The 19717-nt window shown below is 43.5% G+C and overlaps 1 protein-coding gene across 1 annotated transcript; it reads left to right on the plus strand.

Moving 5' to 3' along the window:
- The first annotated feature begins 13116 nt into the window (after positions 1-13116).
- Positions 13117-17331, plus strand: LOC147025675 (fibroblast growth factor 19-like). Its single transcript, XM_085880282.1, has 2 exons — positions 13117-13229; positions 16376-17331. The coding sequence occupies exons 1-2, from the start codon at positions 13131-13133 to the stop codon at positions 16679-16681; spliced, it is 405 nt and encodes a 134-aa protein (XP_085736408.1). The 5' UTR covers positions 13117-13130; the 3' UTR covers positions 16682-17331.
- The last annotated feature ends 2386 nt before the right edge of the window (positions 17332-19717 follow it).

The following is a 19717-nucleotide window of genomic DNA, read 5'->3' on the forward strand; positions in this document are numbered from 1 at the left end:
GAGATGACAGCAACAAGACTGAGCTGTTTCACTTCCTTGCAGAAAAGATGTGTAAAGCACAGACGACAAGCACAGTCATCGTCACAAAAGGAGAAGATGTCATTAGCAACACAAGTAAGTCACTGGATGCTGTGTCTCCATGTTGTCATGAAGAAGCTGACACTCGAATATTTGCACACGCCAGGGATGCAACGACGGATGGTAGCAAGTCCATTATCATTAAGGCTAATGACACAGATGTACTAGTCATAGCAATATCTGTACTGCCATCCTTACAGGAACTAGGTCTTGAGAACATGTGGATTGCCTTTGGCCAAGGAGCCTTTGGCACAAGCTAATTATTCCGTTTAACTAGAGGTCACATGGTTACCTGAGCGGGGAGCGTGCCCTCGGCAAAGCACTAATGTTATCTCGATTAGATTTTAATTCGGGCGGCCGAGCGTTTTCACCGCTGGTGCGTGCCGACAATTTTTGGTCAAATCTGTGGTAATTACCTCCCAGTCTATCTCGGTTTGGACAATGCTAGACAAGGACAAACACGGACAGGTTAGAAATCGACAAATGATTTATTAATAATAAAATAAATAAATAAAAAGAACTTTTTATTTTCTGAGGTAAATAAAGAATGAATTTCAAAGCAAAATCAATCAAAATGCCAAGAAAGGGACAAAGAGCATATGCTTATCGGGGGTTGACTTATTTACAGCTAAACGCAGACAAGGGTACCCAGCAGATCATTCAGAGGGAAGGAGGGGGAGAATCATCTCGCTCACCAGAAAGTAGTGGTCCGTGAAGTGAAAATGTTCTGAAATGTGTGCGTGTGTGTCACATCCGTCGCCAGCACCCAGCTTTTCCGTGCACTCTCTCGTGAGCAGCCTTGAACGCCAATCAACGTCTGGAGGGCACCAAGATTGTCTCCAATTTCCTCTTGCCTCAGAACGTACCTCCCGTTCGTTTTATATCTCCGGGTCATCTCTGCAGGTGCAGTTCGCCCAAAGCTCACCCCGCTCCACATGCGCACGGTTACCATGACGACCCATGCACTCTCAAAAAAGGCGGGCGTCGGAGCTCGCGAAACAACGTTGCTGAGCAAAATGAGGGCGGGCTTCAGAGCTCGTGAAAGAAATGTGTGTGAACGTATCTGTCGTAAAGAAAAAAGCTTCCCATAAGAGAGGAGATCTATTCTTTACCCTTCTCAACGTATCACATTTAAGATCCCACTAGACATGGGGATGGGGCTAATCTCAACATGCACTTAAGGAAATAACTGTCTGAGGACCTGGATGTGTGGACGCATTCATCAGACCGGATTCTAAAATCCCTAACAATATAAATCTAACTCCAGTCCTGTTATTTTAAATCTAATAAACACCTTCTATTTCTCCTTGATAGCGTTCCTTATCTCACTGCTCAACCACCCTGGTCTCTTTATGTTTCTAGTTTTACACCTCATTGAAATGTACTTACTCGAAACTGTACACATTTGGTCCTTAAAGGTTTCCCATTTCTCTGATGCTGATTTTCCTGTTGTTAGAGTCTCCAAATCTACTTCACCCAACTCTCTCCTCATACCCTCAAAGTTTGCCTTCCTGAAATCTTATAGCCTTACCCTCCTATCCTGAACTCCAACCCTTAACATAATCTTTGCACACTCAAAGTTATGGTCACTTGCTTTGAAATGCTCCCCAACCTCCACCTCCTCCATCATATTGGGATCGTTCCTTAAAAGGAGGTCCAACACTGCACTCCCCCTCGTGGGCTTATCTACAAACTGGGTTAAAAAGCAATCTTGGACTAAAACAAGGGAATCCTCATCTGCTCTTCCCTTTCCCTGTTCCTGGACCCAAACTATCCCTGGCAAGTTAAAATCCCCCATAATGAATTAATCTTCCCTTACCACATGCCCTTTTGAATTCTTTATGTACTCCTCCTTCCTCCTCTTCCTTCACACCCAGAGCCTGAAAAAAACATCCTACCAGTATCTTACTGTTTTTACAATCTCTAATCTCGACTCATACAGAATCCTCAACAATTATTCCTTCCTTAATGTCACCCCTTTCTCTTGATGCAATGCTGTCCTTTACCCAGATTGCTTCTCCTCCTCCTCCTATTCTCTCCTTCCTATCACACCGATACACCTTGTGGCCTTCTAATCCTGTCCTCCAGTTACTCTCCTCCTTAAACCATGTCTCACTCACTGCAACTATATCGTACTCCTCGCTATCCACTTTGGCTTCAAGCTCTTCCATCTTATTATTTAAATTCCAGGCATTGGTATGGAATATATTTAACTTTTCCCTTCCTGAAATTCTATTTTCCTGCCTGGCCTTACTCATCCCAATTACATCATCAGCTCCTTCCTTTATCGCTTCCCCACCCTCCGCTGACCTAAAAAAGCCTGAATTCCTTCCTCAATTCCCACTGCACACCTTGCTGCCCCCTCTATATTTAACATCCGGCCATCATTCTGGAAACACTCCCTTTGTCCCAAAATGATTCCCACTGCTTCTTAAATGTAAAAACTTCCTCCCTACAACATTCTTCCAGCCATTGGTTGGCGTCTATTCCTCTGTTCATAATTTCTATATTGTTTCCTAATCTTGGGAGGATCCCAGAAAACATGACCTCACAACCCTTTGCTTTCAGCCGCTTTCCCAATATCCTGTGTCTATTTTTCAAAACCTCTGAGTAACTTTCCCTCCATCATTCGCACCTCGGTATACCCCAACCAACTTCTTCCTGCCGTGACCCGATACAATATCGTTTCCCCTTCCTTCAATGTCCCTAACTCCCACTCCTTCAAAACTACACAGAATTCTGTATTTACAATCCTTCCTGCAGAATGAAGAATCAACATATTTAATAATCTCATCACCCAAAAAAACTGTCTCCCATACCTCATGTATACCAATTTATATTGCTGCACCTCCACCACTGCCTGCACCCGCTGCACCTCTTTCACTGCCCGCACCCGCTGTGCCTCCGCCACTACCCACACCCACTGCGCCTTCGCCACTGCCCGCACCCACTGCACCTCCGCCACTACCCACACCCACTGCACCTCCGCCACTGCCCGCACCCACTGCACCTCCGCCACTACCCACACCCACTGCACCTCCGCCACTGCCCGCACCCACTGCACCTCTGCCACCGCCCACCCCCGTTGCACCGTCACCACTGCCCGCCCCCATTGCACCGTCACCCCTTCCCGCCCCCGTTGCGCCATCACCACTGCCCACCCCCATTGCGCCGTCACCACTCCCCTCCGCCGTTGCACCGTCACCCCGTCGCGGCCCCATTGCGCCGTCACCACTGCCCACCCCCGTTGCACCATCACCACCGCCCGCCCCCGCTGCACCATCCCCACCCCCTCCCCTGTTGCACCGTCACCACTTCCAATATCCTCAGCAACCTCACTCCACAACCGTAACCAACTATTATCGACAATTTTCTCACATTCTTCTACTTGTTGCAAATTGTCGATGCGTTCCTTCAACCCGGTAATAACATTCCTCAAGTGGACGATGTCCTCACACTTCCAACAACAATAACAACCCTCTGTTCCCCCATTGTTGACGTGGCCCACATTGATCAACTGTGACATTTTACGTATTCCTCATCCTTTCTCCTTTGCTCTCTATTTATAACCTTCTTCATCCCCATACTCACAAGGCCCCAACTGACTTCACCCTAAACTTATCACAAGGTCTCTCCCTGCTTCTTTCAATAAACTAACTCAACTACCCGATAAAACTGTTATGAACACAACACGAAAAAAGTACAGTTCCACAGACCCAGACACAAATGTCGATAGCAAAATACACAAAACGCTTTAGGACTGGAAACTTGGTTTTAGAGGGACTGGAAGGAGAGCTCGCCACCCAGTCGTCGTTGTGCGCCGATCCCTGAACCGGAAGTCCGTAAGTGACGAACCCTAAGGTCAATGATAGCATGTTCATGAACAAGATTAATGTTTTTTTCTCTGTAATTTCTCACAAAATACCGAATTTCAGGGATTTAGATACTCAATAATGCACATATGAAGGTATCAAACACCAGTAATACACAATATAAACCAATAAGACAGGAGCAAGATGGTTAATCATGTGCAATCTGATGAATGAGTCAAAGGTGAAAGTGAAACACAATCTTCTGTTGTAGGGCATAAAATTACAGAATAGAAACACAAATGTGGTGTTCTACACTCACAAGGCTATTACCTAGGCCCAATGTGTTGCTGATAAACATATTGTCTTATGAACCAAAGAAGGGTCCTTTATAGTTTTTAAGACATCTCTGATCATATGCACGAATTGTAAGTGATATAAAATGTTCAAGATGAACTTTAATATCATAATTATTATCCAGTTCTTCAATATCCTCATCTAAACTTTCCCCATCAGCTGACTCAAGGATGGATATGTTCTGCAATGTATCAGCATTGGACTATCAGTGCCTGTAATTGAAAACACGAAATGCTTGGCTATTTTTAACAACTGTTTTGAGAAGCAAATAACATGAGCTCAGTGCCGAACAATTTTCAAGAAGATATAGCCTATAATAAGAGAGAACCATTAGTTTTAAATAGAATGTCTTCTTCTGTCTTATGCCGGTTTCAGAAAAGGTTATTTTGGGATGGGGTTACTAAACGGCTAATAACACACAAAAGGCTACCACCAATGCAATGCTATCACATAGTTTCTGGCTGAAGAGATATATACCCTGCCAAAAATTATGATGAGCATTATTCCTCTCGGATGGTACCGGTAGCCAAAAATTACCGGGTCTGGCTCGTGGCCTAACAGAGTTCCTTGGCTGAGATGGGAGAACCTGCTGGAAGGACAACAATCTCTGCAGCACTTCACAAATCTAGGCTTTATGGGAGAATGGCCAGATGGAAGCCACAACTGAGAAAAAGGCACATGACATCATGCCTGGAGTTTACATAAAATAATGTGAAAGACTCTGAGAGCATGAGACAAAAGATTCTGCGATCTGTTGAGATGAAAATTGCACAAAGATCGAATGTAATGTGTTCAATAGGATGATTTAGTAGGCACTGGGTAAAATGGCGGTAAAACCCATATTTATATGCCTTTAAACCTCTTTAAACCTTGACATAAATTGAATTTTACACTTGAATACAGTAGAACATAAAATGTTTTTGTAATATAATACTTCCAAGAACCTCAAGTTTTGCAGTACTTCATTTACAATAAAGGTTCGATGTGGTGGTGGAAAGAATGATGTTCGGGACTGCTTCTGGGCCGTATCAATTACACTAATCTTCTGGATTTATTTTTTGACAATCATTAAAATCATTATTTTATTAAAGTAGAAGGCCTATAAACTTCAACACTCCTGCTCTGTTATTCAATGCATGACTCACGAGTCACTGGCGGCCCCTGGTGGCCTAAAGTGCGGCCCCTGATATGCGGCCGATAATATACAAATGTGAAAACACCCGATCATAATCTGCCATAAATGCTATCAAATTGACCGATGAGTTTCCAATGAGTGTTCCAACACGAAGCATAAAAATAACATTACTACATCAGTCGATGGCAGGATACAAACAATTATGCTTGCAGCCCAGTTAACCATAACGGAGAAGAGTACGTGGGGGCGAGGCCTAATAGCAGCCATTGCAGAGTCTTGGAGGTGGTGTGGCGGCTCTCACATCGATTTATTATCAGCAAAAATGTCTCCGCTATAAAACTAGATGGTATTCATAGATATACATACCCCATCAGTCTTTCGGATATGGTGTGAGCCAACTCTTGTTTTTTAAGGTTTTCCTTTGATCCAACATGACTGCCAGGCCATGTGACCAATGACAGCATCTGTATCAAACCAAATTTCCCATGGGTAATTGATCAATTAGTTAAATTTAGCATTGATCGGCCAAGCGGTTTCTCCTACAAAGATTTTCCCTTAGATCCAATATGGCTGCCAGACCACGTGACACATGATGGTCATTTTTATGAAAATCCTCTTGAAATTTCAAGTCAATCAGATGAAAATTGAGGATTTTATAAATTTGGCCTATCTTGACCTTTTGGCTCATATAGACCTCAGAAACAATTGGTGGTTGAATTCAGTGAGCTGAGATGAATATCCTGCTCAAATTTCATGTCAATCGGATGAAAATTTAAAATTTCAGCAATTCGCCCAATGTTGACCTCGAAAGAGTGACCGCTTATACTGCATTGTCATGCAACATGTGGAAAAGTTCCAATTTCCTCCACCGAGCGGTTTTTGATGTATGCTCCCGATCGCTTCACTCTGCTTTTCGCTTTGCGAGCACAGGGTAACAATGCACCATCAGAGGCCCCTCGAGTGGCTTGGTGGGAATGGAATGAGGACTTCAGATTGGGAGTGGGTTATAATCATAACTAGGTCACGCCTTTTGGGTCGTATGAGGAACAGATCTGTGTAACATGAAAGCTGAATGTTCAACGGTTTTTGAAATATCGTGCACACAAAAGTAAATGGAGAGATGATGGCCTGTCGATCTTATGGAGCTCATTAAAATGCCCGTTCTCTCAGCCCCCCCCCCCCGACTTCGTCGGAGAGGTGGGACACAGAAAGGAGGGGGGAGTATAGGTGAACACAGGGTTACGATATGGGACCTCTTGTGGCGCTACTGATTGAAGCCCCACCCTAGCTACCTGGTAAAGCGATATCGAAAACATTTATACAACAAGCGGTGGGTCTTCACCCTTCCCCACACATGTAATGCTATCCTCATATTTCCCGCCAAAAATCCCATCTAGTTATTACGTACAAGGATCACAATATGAAGGCTGGAGAATAACTGTTAACGAAACTTCGACAAAACTATTCTCCCAAGTCGACTAGGGTGGTACAATTGTAAGTGATGAAAAACGCACTGGTGTCTCCTGATTATCTTTGTTCTGTACGTGATGCAATCGAACACTTGAATTTGTCCATGCCTACCTTCACATGGTCATCGAGTGAGAACAGGGTCTTCACCTGTCTGGTCCACGTGGAAGCAAAAGGTAAATGTACACGAGTGTGTTCAGCAATAGCATATGTGAGAAACTTCTGTTACAAACGAAGTAAATACCATAGGTGTGTACAATACTGTATGCAGCACTTTGAATTCTAGCCTCCAGGTACATTTCTAGGTTTACCTTTCGTGAGAGGGGCACTCACTCACACAATCACAAAACACCAAAATGAAGCTCTTTGAGACCACGAGGGGGCAGTGCTCTCTGGATATACATGATACACAGCTGTGTCTGAGTTTTTGTTGAACTAGACTGAAGGAGCCTGGCGAGCTCATCTGTCCTTAACTTCAGGCTCTTGGTGGACTTACTGAACACGTCAGAGTACACCACTTATGTAGGACTTCCATCGACATTCCAAAGCAGTCTACACATCAACATCGTGTATGAAATCTGAACCTGGGATACCAGCTTCATGTTCTTCTTCCTCCTCCACACAGTTGACCACACTTTCTCAATAATGGAGTGGTTTCATTCAGGTGTTTGACCACTCTTCAACAGGAGCATTTTCCCTTGGAGTAAAACCTGAAGGATAGTGCTCGGAAGTAAGTTTGTGACTTGATAATAAGAGTAAGCATAACCAAAATAAAGTTAACCTCGCAGTGTTTCTAGAACATAAAGAAACAAGAAAAAGAGCACTCAGAGATTGCAGACCCTCGCCAGGACTTGTATCGTGTGGTGTGTGGTGTATTGTGTTGTGCTTGTGCAGTTTTGTGTGGTGTATTTTGTGTGGCGTTTGTGTACTGGTGTGTTACATAATTTAAAAGAGACATAATTAGAACTGCCACTTTATAAATGCTGGCAGTGATGACTGGTTCAGCCATTTCAGAGAAGAATATTTTGAAGGTTTTTTCTTTTTACAGGGTGGGGCATTTATTTCTGACGGTTTATTATCCTTATAACTTTTTTGTTTCTAAACCAAATAAAATAAAATTTCGATACAACACAGGAACATGCTTCACCTTTTTAAAATCAATGTTGATTCTTTATTTCTTAAAAATTACATCAGACAAATGGGCCCCTTTCGAATTAGTGCATTCATGGCAGCGGATCATCATATTGTTCATTACCGCAAGCAATGACTCTTGATGAATCGAGGGGATGGTTCCAGTGATGTTTGCCTTCCATTCATCGATCGATGTTGGATGTTCCTTACAAACTTTGCCCTTCAGAAATCCCCACAGGAAGAAATCTGGTGGAGTTAAATCTGCCAAATCAAAGTGTGCCTCATCTGTCATGATGACCTTGTTTGTGAAATTGGCATGCTCATTGCATTTAAAAAAAATTAAAAATTTAAAAAAACAAATGCTCACTACATTCAACGTACTCCATCATTAAAAACTTTCCAGTATTATATGTAAAACAAAGAAAACAATAATTAGTTATACCAAGACTGCTTCTAGCTAGAAAGATTACAAATGTCTCAGATATAAATGCCCCACCCTGTATAAAACAATACAATTGCTGAATCACGTGACCGATGACGTAATCAAAAACATTTTGTGGACCATTTTACCCCGAGATGACCCTCAAAAATATTCATACTGATCGGATGTAGCGTTCTACACATGCAATTATGATTGCACAACGAAGGTTAATATGATGTCATAAAAAAATCACACATTCCCCATGAGGGGTCGTTGCTATGTGCCATGTTTAAATTTTTTTCCTTGGTACGGTTTCAGAGATCGAGGTCCAAAGTTTTACCAACATGGTTGCTGCACCACGTGACCTCTGACATGATAATTATCATTAAAACATTCCACGTGAGTAGTCGCACCAATGGTCAAAATTTCATCTCAATCTGACAAGCGGCTGCAGAGAAAAACATTAAAGTTCAGGGTGGACAAACAAACAGACAGACAAACGAACCCAAATGGAATCCCCTCTCCTTCGGCAAGGGTAACAAAGGTGTCTTTAAAGAGAGTACCTACTCCCAGGGAATAACGTAAGAAGCGAGTCATCCGAGTCGTTATCACAGCAAAACGCCAGTTAAATCGGGCTATTTATTACCAGCAAATGCCATCCGTCGTTTCACTGACTGGAATAGTGAGAGGGGGAGAAGGATGGGGAGGAGAGAGACAGAGACACACAGAGAGACAGATAGACAGACAGACAGAGAGAGCAGCTGGAGGGTAAAGGAGAGAGGAGGGGTGGGGCAGAAACCTTTGTGCAGGTTGTTAAAAATATATATATAAAGAGGACCCAGATGAAGGGGCCCTACACCTAGTATTTTCCCAGGGCCTATGCTGGCTCTTGGCTACCCTGAGTGCAAGCCAACTCTTGTGGCGGCAAATTTGTAATTGCACCGATTGACATGTCCTGAGTTATAGGTGTACAAATTATAGTTTGAATATTTTTCCATGTACCCTCAATATGTGCTATATCAAATGGTACATGACAGATTCCTTAACCCCAGGCTTTGCGAGTGTGGGATAACAATGTTAACCTTTAAAAAGACCAATCACCTCGATTTCTTACATCGTTTTTTTTTGGCGGGGGGGGGGGGGCACACACTTACTGATCAGCAGTCGTGGGACTCCAGAGTGCAGACAGTCAATGAGTGTTCAATTCACGCGAATATTTTGAGTTCATGATGAAGAATGATAACTTTTTTTTGAACTTCCTCATCATGCTTCCTGATCCTATATCTTCAGCATCTATTTACCCTAATTGATTTGCAGCAAGCAAAAATATATTTTTTCCCCTATTTTTAGTCCATTTTTGGTATTTCAATGCTGTTTAAAAACTATTTTTCCCCCCAAAAAATGGCAAAAAGATAGGGTTCCTTTCCTTTTTTTGTTACTATTTTGGTGATTTCAGTGGTTGCATTGCTATTTTTTCACTATTTTTTCCATACTTTGTCTTATTTACACCAAATTGGTTGCTTTTGATTTTCACTATTTTCCTGGATTTTGTTTTCTATGCCAAATTTGCTATTTCTTTTTAACCATTTTCCTGGATTTCGTTTTTTATACCAAATTTGCTATTTTTTTCACTATTTTCCTGGATTTCGTTTTTTATACCAAATTTGCTATTTTTTCTATACTTTGTTATATTTATACCAAATTGGTTGCTATTTTGTCACTATTTTCCTGGACTTTGATTTATTTTTTAAACACCAGATTTGCTGCTCCATTTATTTGCTATTTTTCTGTATTTTGTTTGTTTTACACCATATTTGCTGCTATTTTAAACTATTTTTCCATACTTTGTTGTTTTTTTTTTACACTAAATTTGTTGCTTTTTTATTTTTTTTACACCAGATGTGCTGCTATTTCTTTTCTATTTTTCTGTACTTTGTTTTACACCAAAGTGGTTGCTATTTTTCTCCAATTTGTTTTATTCAAAAAAAAATATCCTATTTATTTCCCTATTTTTTTGTTCCAAATTGGCTATTTAAAATCTATTTTTCATTTATTTTTTTCTCTTTTTTTTGTTCCAAATCTCACGATTTCAAAAATATTTTCTCATGTGGAAAAAAAAATAGGAACAATAATGTATTTTTTCCTATTTTTGGGGGACTCGAGTAATAATGCGTTTCTCATTGTCCCTTTTGACAAATTTTAATACATGTGTGTAAGCTTGGTATTGGCTTAACGATGAACGTGGCTGGTTTAAGATGTTTGGGTCCTGAGTTTGAGCCACCTGTTCAACCATTAAATAACACCAGGTGTGTTGACTTAGCCTGTCATCCTTCCAAGGTCAGCAAAATGAGTACCAACTTACTAGAAACAGGGGGCACTGCATCATTGGCATGGCCGCACCCGCAAAAAAACGATGCAGCCAAGCAGCCACAGGCTGCACACGAAACAACTGCATTGCATGTACAGTGCAATCAAATGACATGAATGACAAAGCGGGTGGACGAAATGGATGAAGGAGGTGGTTAAGAAATGGAGGACAGAGATGTAAGAGTGGATTGGGGAAGAGGAGAGGGTGGTTTGGGAAAGAGGAGAGGGTGGTTTGGGAAAGAGGAGAGTGTGGTTTGGGAAAGAGGAGAGGGTGGTTTGGGAAAGAGGAGAGGGTGGTTTGGGAAAGAGGAGAGTGGTTTGGGAAAGAGGAGAGGGTGGTTTGGGAAAGAGGAGAGGGTGGTTTGGGAAAGAGGAGAGGGTGGTTTGGGAAAGAGGAGAGGGTGGTTTGGGAAAGAGGAGAGGGTGGTTTGGGAAAGAGGAGAGGGTGGTTTGGGCACGAGGAGAGGGTGGTTTGGGAAAGAGGAGAGGGTGGTTTGGGAAAGAGGAGAGGGTGGTTTGGGAAAGAGGAGAGGGTGGTTTGGGAAAGAGGAGAGGGTGGTTTGGGAAAGAGGAGAGGGTGGTTTGGGAAAGAGGAGAGGGTGGTTTGGGGAAGAGGAGATGGTGGTTTGGAGAAGAGGAGATGGTGGTTTGGAGAAGAGGAGATGGTGGTTTGGGAAAGAGGAGAGGGGTGGAGGAGATAAAATTGGAAGAGGTTAGGCAATTGAAGAGGAGGCTGTTGGATCGAGTACAGAAAATGGAGGAGGGTTTTAGATGGAAGTTATTTATTGTATTATATTTGTATACAATGTCGAGCTTGTGGAGGAGCCAGAACATAGAACGATCAGGACGTAAGATAACAAAAACTAGGACAACACTCAGTAGAGCGCATACCTCTGCCACGCATTGCCTGATCCACAAGAACATATAGGGCCCAATATATTTTTGAACTAGGGCAATTGGTAGAGCGCATACCTCCGTCACACAATGCCTGATCCAAGAGAACATATCGGGCGCAATACATTTTTGAAATATCGTGCTATATGTCGATTTTGAGCCCCATCTCTCAATGGTGAAGAATCACTTTAAAAATTTGAGTAGTCGGATTCGGATTCGGATCTTCACCAAAATCGAATCAATTCCTCCTTGTCACATACCCAATATGTCCACCAAGTTTCGTCCAAATCCGTCCACAACTTTTTGAGACATCGTGCTATATATTAGTTTAGCCCCATCTGTCAATGGTGAAGAATTACTGAAAAAATTGTCAGATCCGGATCTTCACCAATATCGAATCAGTTCGTCCTTGTCACACACCCATGTCCACAAAATTTCATCCGGATCCGTCTACAACTTTTTGGGATATCCTGCAAGCAAACAAAGAAACAAACAGAAAGGGGTGAAAACATCACCTCCTTCACCTTCAGTGGTGGAGGTAATGAACAATTGAGAGAGAGGACAGGATATACCAACAGCAGGATTGGGGAACAAAATAGATTGAGACTTGGAAAAATGAGGGAATGGGGGCACACAGGAGGTGGACAAGATGGATACAGAAGCAAACTCTCAGTAAGGAAAACAGGAAAGTTGGAAAGAGGTGCAAGAACTTGGAAGGTTATAGCGGTGATAGAGGAAAGGGATGGAGAGGAGGTTATGCATGGAGGAGATGGTGGTATTCGAGAGTATTTTGGGGGTTCGGGGATGGAGAAGAGGATATCTGCTGGAGTTTCGTGGATGGAGAGGAATGGAGGAGGTTTGGGATGATGTCGAGGGTGTCGGCTGGAGATTAGGAATGGGGAGGAGGTTTGGGGTATCGGTGGGGGTAAACACCGACCGATCTCCGTGCATCATACTTCTTAAATATGCACCGTAGCCCACAGGGTGTAACACAACGCAATGCCCTCACCGCAGTACTTATGGAGCACTAGTATGGATGCTGTCCTGATGACCTGTTGCTACACGTTTCTGCTGATCACACCTGGCGTCCTCAAGTGCACTCTTGCCTTGCCACCATCCAACCCATTGCAGGAAGTTGGCTGGGGTGACTTCATGCGTTTGCGCCATCTATACGCAACCAACCACCGCAGCACTCGCAGTGGATTCCTTCAGATTCTGAGTGACGGGAGTGTGTACGGAGCATGGAGGCAAAATTCTCATAGTGAGTGTGTGCAAAGAAAATGATAAAATATTCACCTTGAGTGTGTGCACAGTGAATGGTGTGTGAGTGCGTGACAGACACAGACAGACAGACAGACAGACAGACAGACAGACAGACAGACAGACAGACAGACAGACAGACAGACACACACAATGGTGTACGTCCTGACCAATGGCTCGTAATGAGCGGGGTGCACGCGTGACAGGTGTTATGGAGATCAAATCTGTGGCACGAGGAGTCGTGGTGATCAGAGGCGTGAGGACGGACAAGTTCTTGTGCGTCGATGCTGATGGAAGACTGCACGGATCGGTGAGCCGATTCACAATTGATTACACAGACACGACATTCGTTCTCCTGGGTTCATACAAACCCGACACCTGTCGCTAAGTCATGCCGTGTCCTCTCGCAGACCGTTCGATCATGAATCCGAGTAAAAATGCACACAAACGTCTTCATTTTCCTTTGTCTATCGAAACGAGCAGCGAGGACCCACCCGTCCGATGGGCGATCTTGTTCCAAGCATGCGACACGTTCTGATGTCTGTACCTACATTCGGGCGGTGTATAGGTAATTGACATGCGTATAGGCAAAAAAAAACATATTAAAAACCGGGATATGTGCAAGAAGCAAAAACATTCCGACTGCTTATAATTCAAAACACCTTACTTCACTGGAAAACTGGGGACAGGGATACTGCACAAAATGGTGGAGACTTGTAATACCATCCCCTACCTGGAGGCGGCGCTACACGATACACATTAACATAGACAGAGAATTTGCTTCCCTCCCCCAAGAGCACTGGGAAATATTAAACACACCTGGACATTAATTGGGCCAATGTTGATCCGATGACACAAGTCTGGATGGAATTAGCCCAGAACTGGAGAGCATCTCACACACACACACACACACACACACGCACGCACGCACGCACGCACGCACGCACGCGCGCACGCACGCGCGCACGCACGCACACACCGGACCGTGAATTATGGATATGTTCTTGTGTATGGCAGCTCGGAAGCCGGGTAACCAGCATTTCTTGGAAGTACAGCTGTGCTGCTGATGCTGTGCTCCTCTCCCAGTACACTGGAACTCATTTCACCAACCTCAGAAGGATGACAGGCTGAGTCAATTCAGCAGCCAACGGAGCTCAAACTCAGGACCCTTATATCCCAAGCCAGCCAGCGCCACCACTAAGCCAACACAAAGCTTGAATTACAGTGAGGATGCAACAATTGTTTCACTATTTTGAGTTCGTTCCTGGATATTCTGTACCGACTGCATCAGAAATTTAACGAAACGCACTGTTGATCGTTGAAGAGTTATCAATAAAATTGTTTCCATCAGAATCTATACCCATAAAAACGAAAAGCACGGTCAGTGAGGCGGTAAGGCGGTGGGTGAAGCCGTGAGCCTGTGAGGTGGTGAAGCGGTGGGTGAAGCCGTGAGCCTGTGAGGCGGTGAAGCGGTGGGTGAAGCCGTGAACCTGTGAGGTGGTGAAGCCGTCCGTCAGTCCGTGAAGACGATAAGCCTTTCAATCACATCCTGTTTGAACGTTAATTCCCCAAAACCCTTAAGACCCCGAAAGACCCATCAAAGCTCAGGACCCAAAAGACCCCAGCAGACCCAGATAACCCAAAAATCCCTGAGGACCAAAAAGACCCAAAGGACCCTGAAAACCCCAAAAGACTCAAAAGACCCTGAAGACCCAAAAATATCCAAAAGACCCTGAAGACCCTTTAGACATTAACACCATTTCCACCCCTTACACCCTACAGGCTGATTAAACAGCTTAGATCCTTGACCATTTAGACCATTTGGACCTTCTTATGTCATAAATTAAACTTCAAATAAATATAATAACGCCAATATTACAAACAAATTTGTTGAAAAGAAATGTTTGTATTCCGGTTGGTGTAAATCACGCCAACACAGCAGATCTGTGACGTCAATGTATGTAACGACGAGTGGAGAGGCGAGCGTAGCGAGCCGATCCACACGAAACTAAACAAGGGTGTGTGGAAGAGGGCATCTGGATCAGTGTGGCGTACAACATGCGTTTAGGAAGAGCCATGGGACAAAATGAAAAAACAGAAAATATTAATTGAGGAAAGGGAGAGGACGATGACAGGAGAGAGAGAGAGAGAAAAAAGGGGTTGAAGAAAGAAGGGAAGTGAGTTTGTTAGAAGAGGAGGGAAGGGGGAAAGGCATGTGTAGCATCAGTTATAAAGGGAAACGTTGGGCTCCACGAGATTGGGTGAGGGTGGTGATTAGAGGGGAGGACAGTTCACACGTTCTGCAACATTTACATATGTAATAAATGATAGGTCATCAAATCATGTCAATTTTCTGGGCGACTGTCAATGCGTCACTTTCGCTCAAACGATCGAAACAGCCACTTAAATATTAGATCCAAGTCCAGATTAACGGCCAAAAGTGCACCGTCATCAAAGATCATTTGTTGTTCGTCATATATATATATATATATATATATATATATATATATATATATATATATATATATATATATATATATATATATATATATATATGCAAATCAGGACATAAAGCCGTTCAAATTTGCATATGCATATTGAAGGGCATGGTTATCAAAACGAGACCAAAGTGTCGCTCTTTTGGACATTGAACTGGGCGTCCATTTGCTGACATTAGTTGATGGACGTTAGACATCCCATGGTGTCCTTCGTAAAGAGTAGGTGAGCCATCATGATGGTTGAGTAGGTGTAGGTATGCCCGGCACGAATGCCGGGTGTAGGTGTAGAGCAGGTGAGCCACCATGAACAAATGATAAATTCCGCCCTGAATTCGTGTGTCGAAGTGACGATCCGTCCAGGATTGTAACCCGAGTCAAGTAGCTGCTTCGGAAAAACCGACGCCCTGTATAGAGCATGGTTCATGAGATGATGATGTTACCGTTTTGTTTAAAACTTTTTCGAATCGATGGCACTGAAAGCTGGAAGAAATTTTGAGCAGTTTTGAAAACTTTAAAAGAAGTCAACAGATATTTCTGTGGTTGCCAATTGGAATAATTACAGCAGAGTTCATAATCCATATCAGGGCAAGCAAGAGAGCTGAGGATGTGCACTCGCCTTTGAGCAGTCCAGCCTGGCTTCAAATCTCAACCCAATTGAAAACTGTCACCCTGGTGTTTCACAGGCAGGGTGATTCATCCATGCCATCCCTCAGGTCAGGTCAGGTATGGGAGCATGCGGCAGAGCAGCGCTTCGCTGCGTCCACTTTCCGCCGGTTCCGGTGGTGACATTCCGGTGGTGACATGATGGTAGTCTCCTGCTGAGACTAGCTAAGGCTTTAAGAGACCAGCTTAGTTTCCAGAAACTTAGGATCCCAATCCTCAATGCTATTGCTTTGAGTTGTCTTTGAACTTACAGCCTCTTGGATGCCTGAAATGTCCTCTGCCTGTGGCTGTGCAGGCGGTGTATGGAGAAAGTAGCTGCGCATTTCGAGAACGCCTTCTGGGTGATGGCAGAAATGTCTACGAGACTCTGCACAGTGGAAAACGGATCGAGCTCCAGCAGGGGCCAGGAAAGATCGCCCGACTCTCGCGCTTCTTGCCTGTTGCGAGCTACGAGCCCATCGAGAACTTGCACGGGTGGAACAGGCAGGAGGCTAGTGGGCAACTCAGTGAAGAGGAACTGTCGCCCGATTCGGTGGACCCTCTGGGAGTTTTGGTGAAGTGGAGACGGCCGTGTCAAGGAAGCAGCTCCTTGATCTCATAGTTGTGGGACGCACTCAAAGAAAGACTTTGCCACGTAAACTATGCCAAACAATTGATAATTTTTAGGGACTGCAATTACCGTGTTGTGTTTTCGGTGTTGGTTGGGTAGTTCTAGTTACTTTGTGTTTTTCTCACAGTTGTGATGTGTAAACTTGTCATGAGTAACAACCCCTCATGCTTTTCTCAAGTTGGTTTTCAGATATTTCCTGACATTTCACCAATGCATTTACAGAAAAAAATCTTACTTTATTCCTTTTTAAGGAATCCTGTAATGTACAACTACTTCCTTAACAGCCCGAATTATTCCCGTAATGCTGAATTCCCAGGTTCAAATGTATATGTTATGTTGTTTTGTCCATTGACTACTTATGGACCGCGGCCGAGTTTTAAAAAAATGCATTTGCGTTGTCCATTTCGTGGGAGTAGGTACCTCATAATCACACCAATGTCAGGTTATGAATCACCTATCACAAATACTGATGTTCATTTTCGCAAAGATTGAGTGTTTTGCAGCATTTTTCATTTGAAAATCACAAAATGTCCCAATAGAAGCGGGAGTGATGACATCACAACTGATGTCTTTGTCAGAATCATAAAAACAGCCAGTCATGGGGTCTCAAATAAGAGACCCTGTGATTGGCTGTTTGGTAAATAGAGATCCATTAAAACAGCCCATCATGGGCATCTCTCGACGGCCTGCTGTGTGCATGTTGTGGAAGGGACCAAAGGGAAGATAATTTTTTTTTTCTTGATGTGAGCTGGATGAAATCTCGACAAGTTTTGTGTAGGAATTTAGTGAGGCCACATCGAGAATGTATGTAGTTTTGGTCACCACAACATGGATAAGTGTCCACCTCCCTTATAATAGGAATTGTAAATTAGCTCAGATGTAACTATCCATCCATTTTGACCATACTCTGTGCAGAGCGTTGGTGCTGCCTAAGCAGTCTCCTTGGGCACAATCCTGGATGGGTCACCACTCCGACAGTATACCAGCAAGCTGGCACTCATTTTGCTGATCTCGAAAGGATGACAAGCAGTCAACCCCACCTGGCATTAATTCAACAGCCGAGTGAAATTTGAACTCAGGATCCGAGGATCCCAAGCCCACCACCCTAACCATTAAGGCAACACCAGGCATAGGTGTAACCAATCACCTTCAAAATCACACATCAATATAATTGGCCTCCACCTGTGTTAAATTGAAGTGATTCTGATAGTTTCAGAATAAAATCAGCTGTTCCTGTAGGTTTCCTCTGCTGGGTAGTGAATTTCACAGCAAAGACTCAACCATGAGAACCAAGGAGCTATCAAAAGACCTCCCCCCCACCCCCCCCCCAAAAAAAAAGTTGTGGAAAGGCACAAATCAGGGGATGGGTATTGAAATATTTTGAAGGCCTTGAATATCCCTTGAAGCACAGTCCAGACAATCATTAAGAAGTGGAAGGCATATGGTAAAACCAAGACCCTTCATCGATCAGGCCGTCCATCCAAAACTGGATGATCAAGCAAGGAGGAGACTGATTAGAGAGGCCGATGGAACCTTGAAATAACTACATGCCTTTATGGCAAAGACTGGTTATTGTGTGCATGTGTCAACAATATCCCAAACACTCCACAAGTCTGACCTTCATGGTAAGGTGGTAAGAAGGAAGCCATTATTCAAAAAATCCCACCTTGATTTACGTTTGAGGGATGCAAAAAAACACTCCGGAGATTCTGAAGCCATGCGGCAAAAAGTTTTGTGGTCTGACGAAACCAAGATGGAACTTTTTGGCCTGAATGCAAAACGTTATATTTGGTGCAAACACAACATAGCACATCACCCAAAGAACACCATCCCTACTGTCATGCATGGTGGTGGCTGAATCATGTTATGGAGATGTTTCTTATCAGCAGGGACTGGGGCACTTGTCAGGACAGAAGGAAAAATGGATGGAGCAAAATACAGAAATATCCGAGAAGAAAACCTGCTGCGCCCTCTGCAAGAAACCTGAAATTGGGACGGAAGTTCACCTTTCAGCATGACAACAACCCGAAGCACACATCCAAAGCTCCACTGGAGTGGCTAAGAAGCAAAAAGATAAATGTTCTTGAGTGGCCCAGCCAGAGCCTCAACCTAAATCCAATCAAAAATCTGTGGCATGATTTGAAGATTGCTGTCCATTAGTGTTCCCCACGCAACTTCACTGAGCTTGAACAGTTTTGTACTGAAGAATGGGCAAATATTGTCCAATCAAGGTGTACAAAATTAGTAGAGACCAATCTCAACAGAGTCACAGCAGTAATCGCTGTCAAAGGTGCTTCCACCAGGTATTAACTCGAAGGGGCAGGGTGGACATTTATCCAACCAAGATATTCTAGTTTTGTATTTTTAATTAATTTTCTGCAATTTGTTTTTAACTTAGACATTGTGTGTTACGATGTGTAAATAAAGGTGAAAAATCTGATTTAATGTAATTTAATTCCAGGCTACAAGGCAACAAAAGGTGAAAATTTTGAAAGGGGGTGTAGACTTTCTATGGGGACTGTGTGCACACGGGTTGTCCCGTGGATTTCCCACCACTTGTGCACATGGCCTGTCCAGCTGCGTTTTGCACACCACTCATTCACACGATCAACTCCAAGGTTTTCTTTCTCCCTCATTCTTTTACCACACAATGTTCTCACATTCACTCTTCCTATGCACACAAGCCATCTGACGGCGGTCCCGCAGCTGCTTCCGAGCATTCCGCATTCGTGCCGAGCATTCCGCGAGCACCAATCGCATCACGCAGAACGTCAGGCCTTTGTCATCGGCTCCCGTGGGAAAATTTTTAGAACTCATTTTATTTTCAATTCGTTTACTTGCTCCCATTCAAGTTGTCCATGCTCGGGTAATTTATCCAGTGCGGAGAGTTTACCGTCCATCAGATAAGGTTTCGTTGTCCAATGTGGCTGTGAGACCATGTGACCGATGATGTTTAAATTGTCAACCAATATTCCCAATGCATAGTCAATCGTATTAAAAAAATATTATTTCTGGGAAACTGCTTAA

The sequence above is a fragment of the Eptatretus burgeri genome, chromosome 5 (assembly GCF_056783735.1).
Source record: "Eptatretus burgeri isolate ZD-2024b chromosome 5, Ebu_testis_v1, whole genome shotgun sequence".
Classification (NCBI taxonomy): domain Eukaryota; kingdom Metazoa; phylum Chordata; class Myxini; order Myxiniformes; family Myxinidae; genus Eptatretus; species Eptatretus burgeri.

What these genes read in the sequence shown, in the direction of transcription:
- LOC147025675 (XM_085880282.1), top strand. Translation starts at nt 13,131, where the DNA reads ATGGAGATCAAATCTGTGGCACGAGGAGTCGTGGTGATCAGAGGCGTG. An exon ending in ATGGAAGACTGCACGGATCG is followed by an intron (nt 13,230 to 16,375) that starts GTGAGCCGATTC and finishes GTGGCTGTGCAG; the next exon opens with GCGGTGTATGGAGAAAGTAG.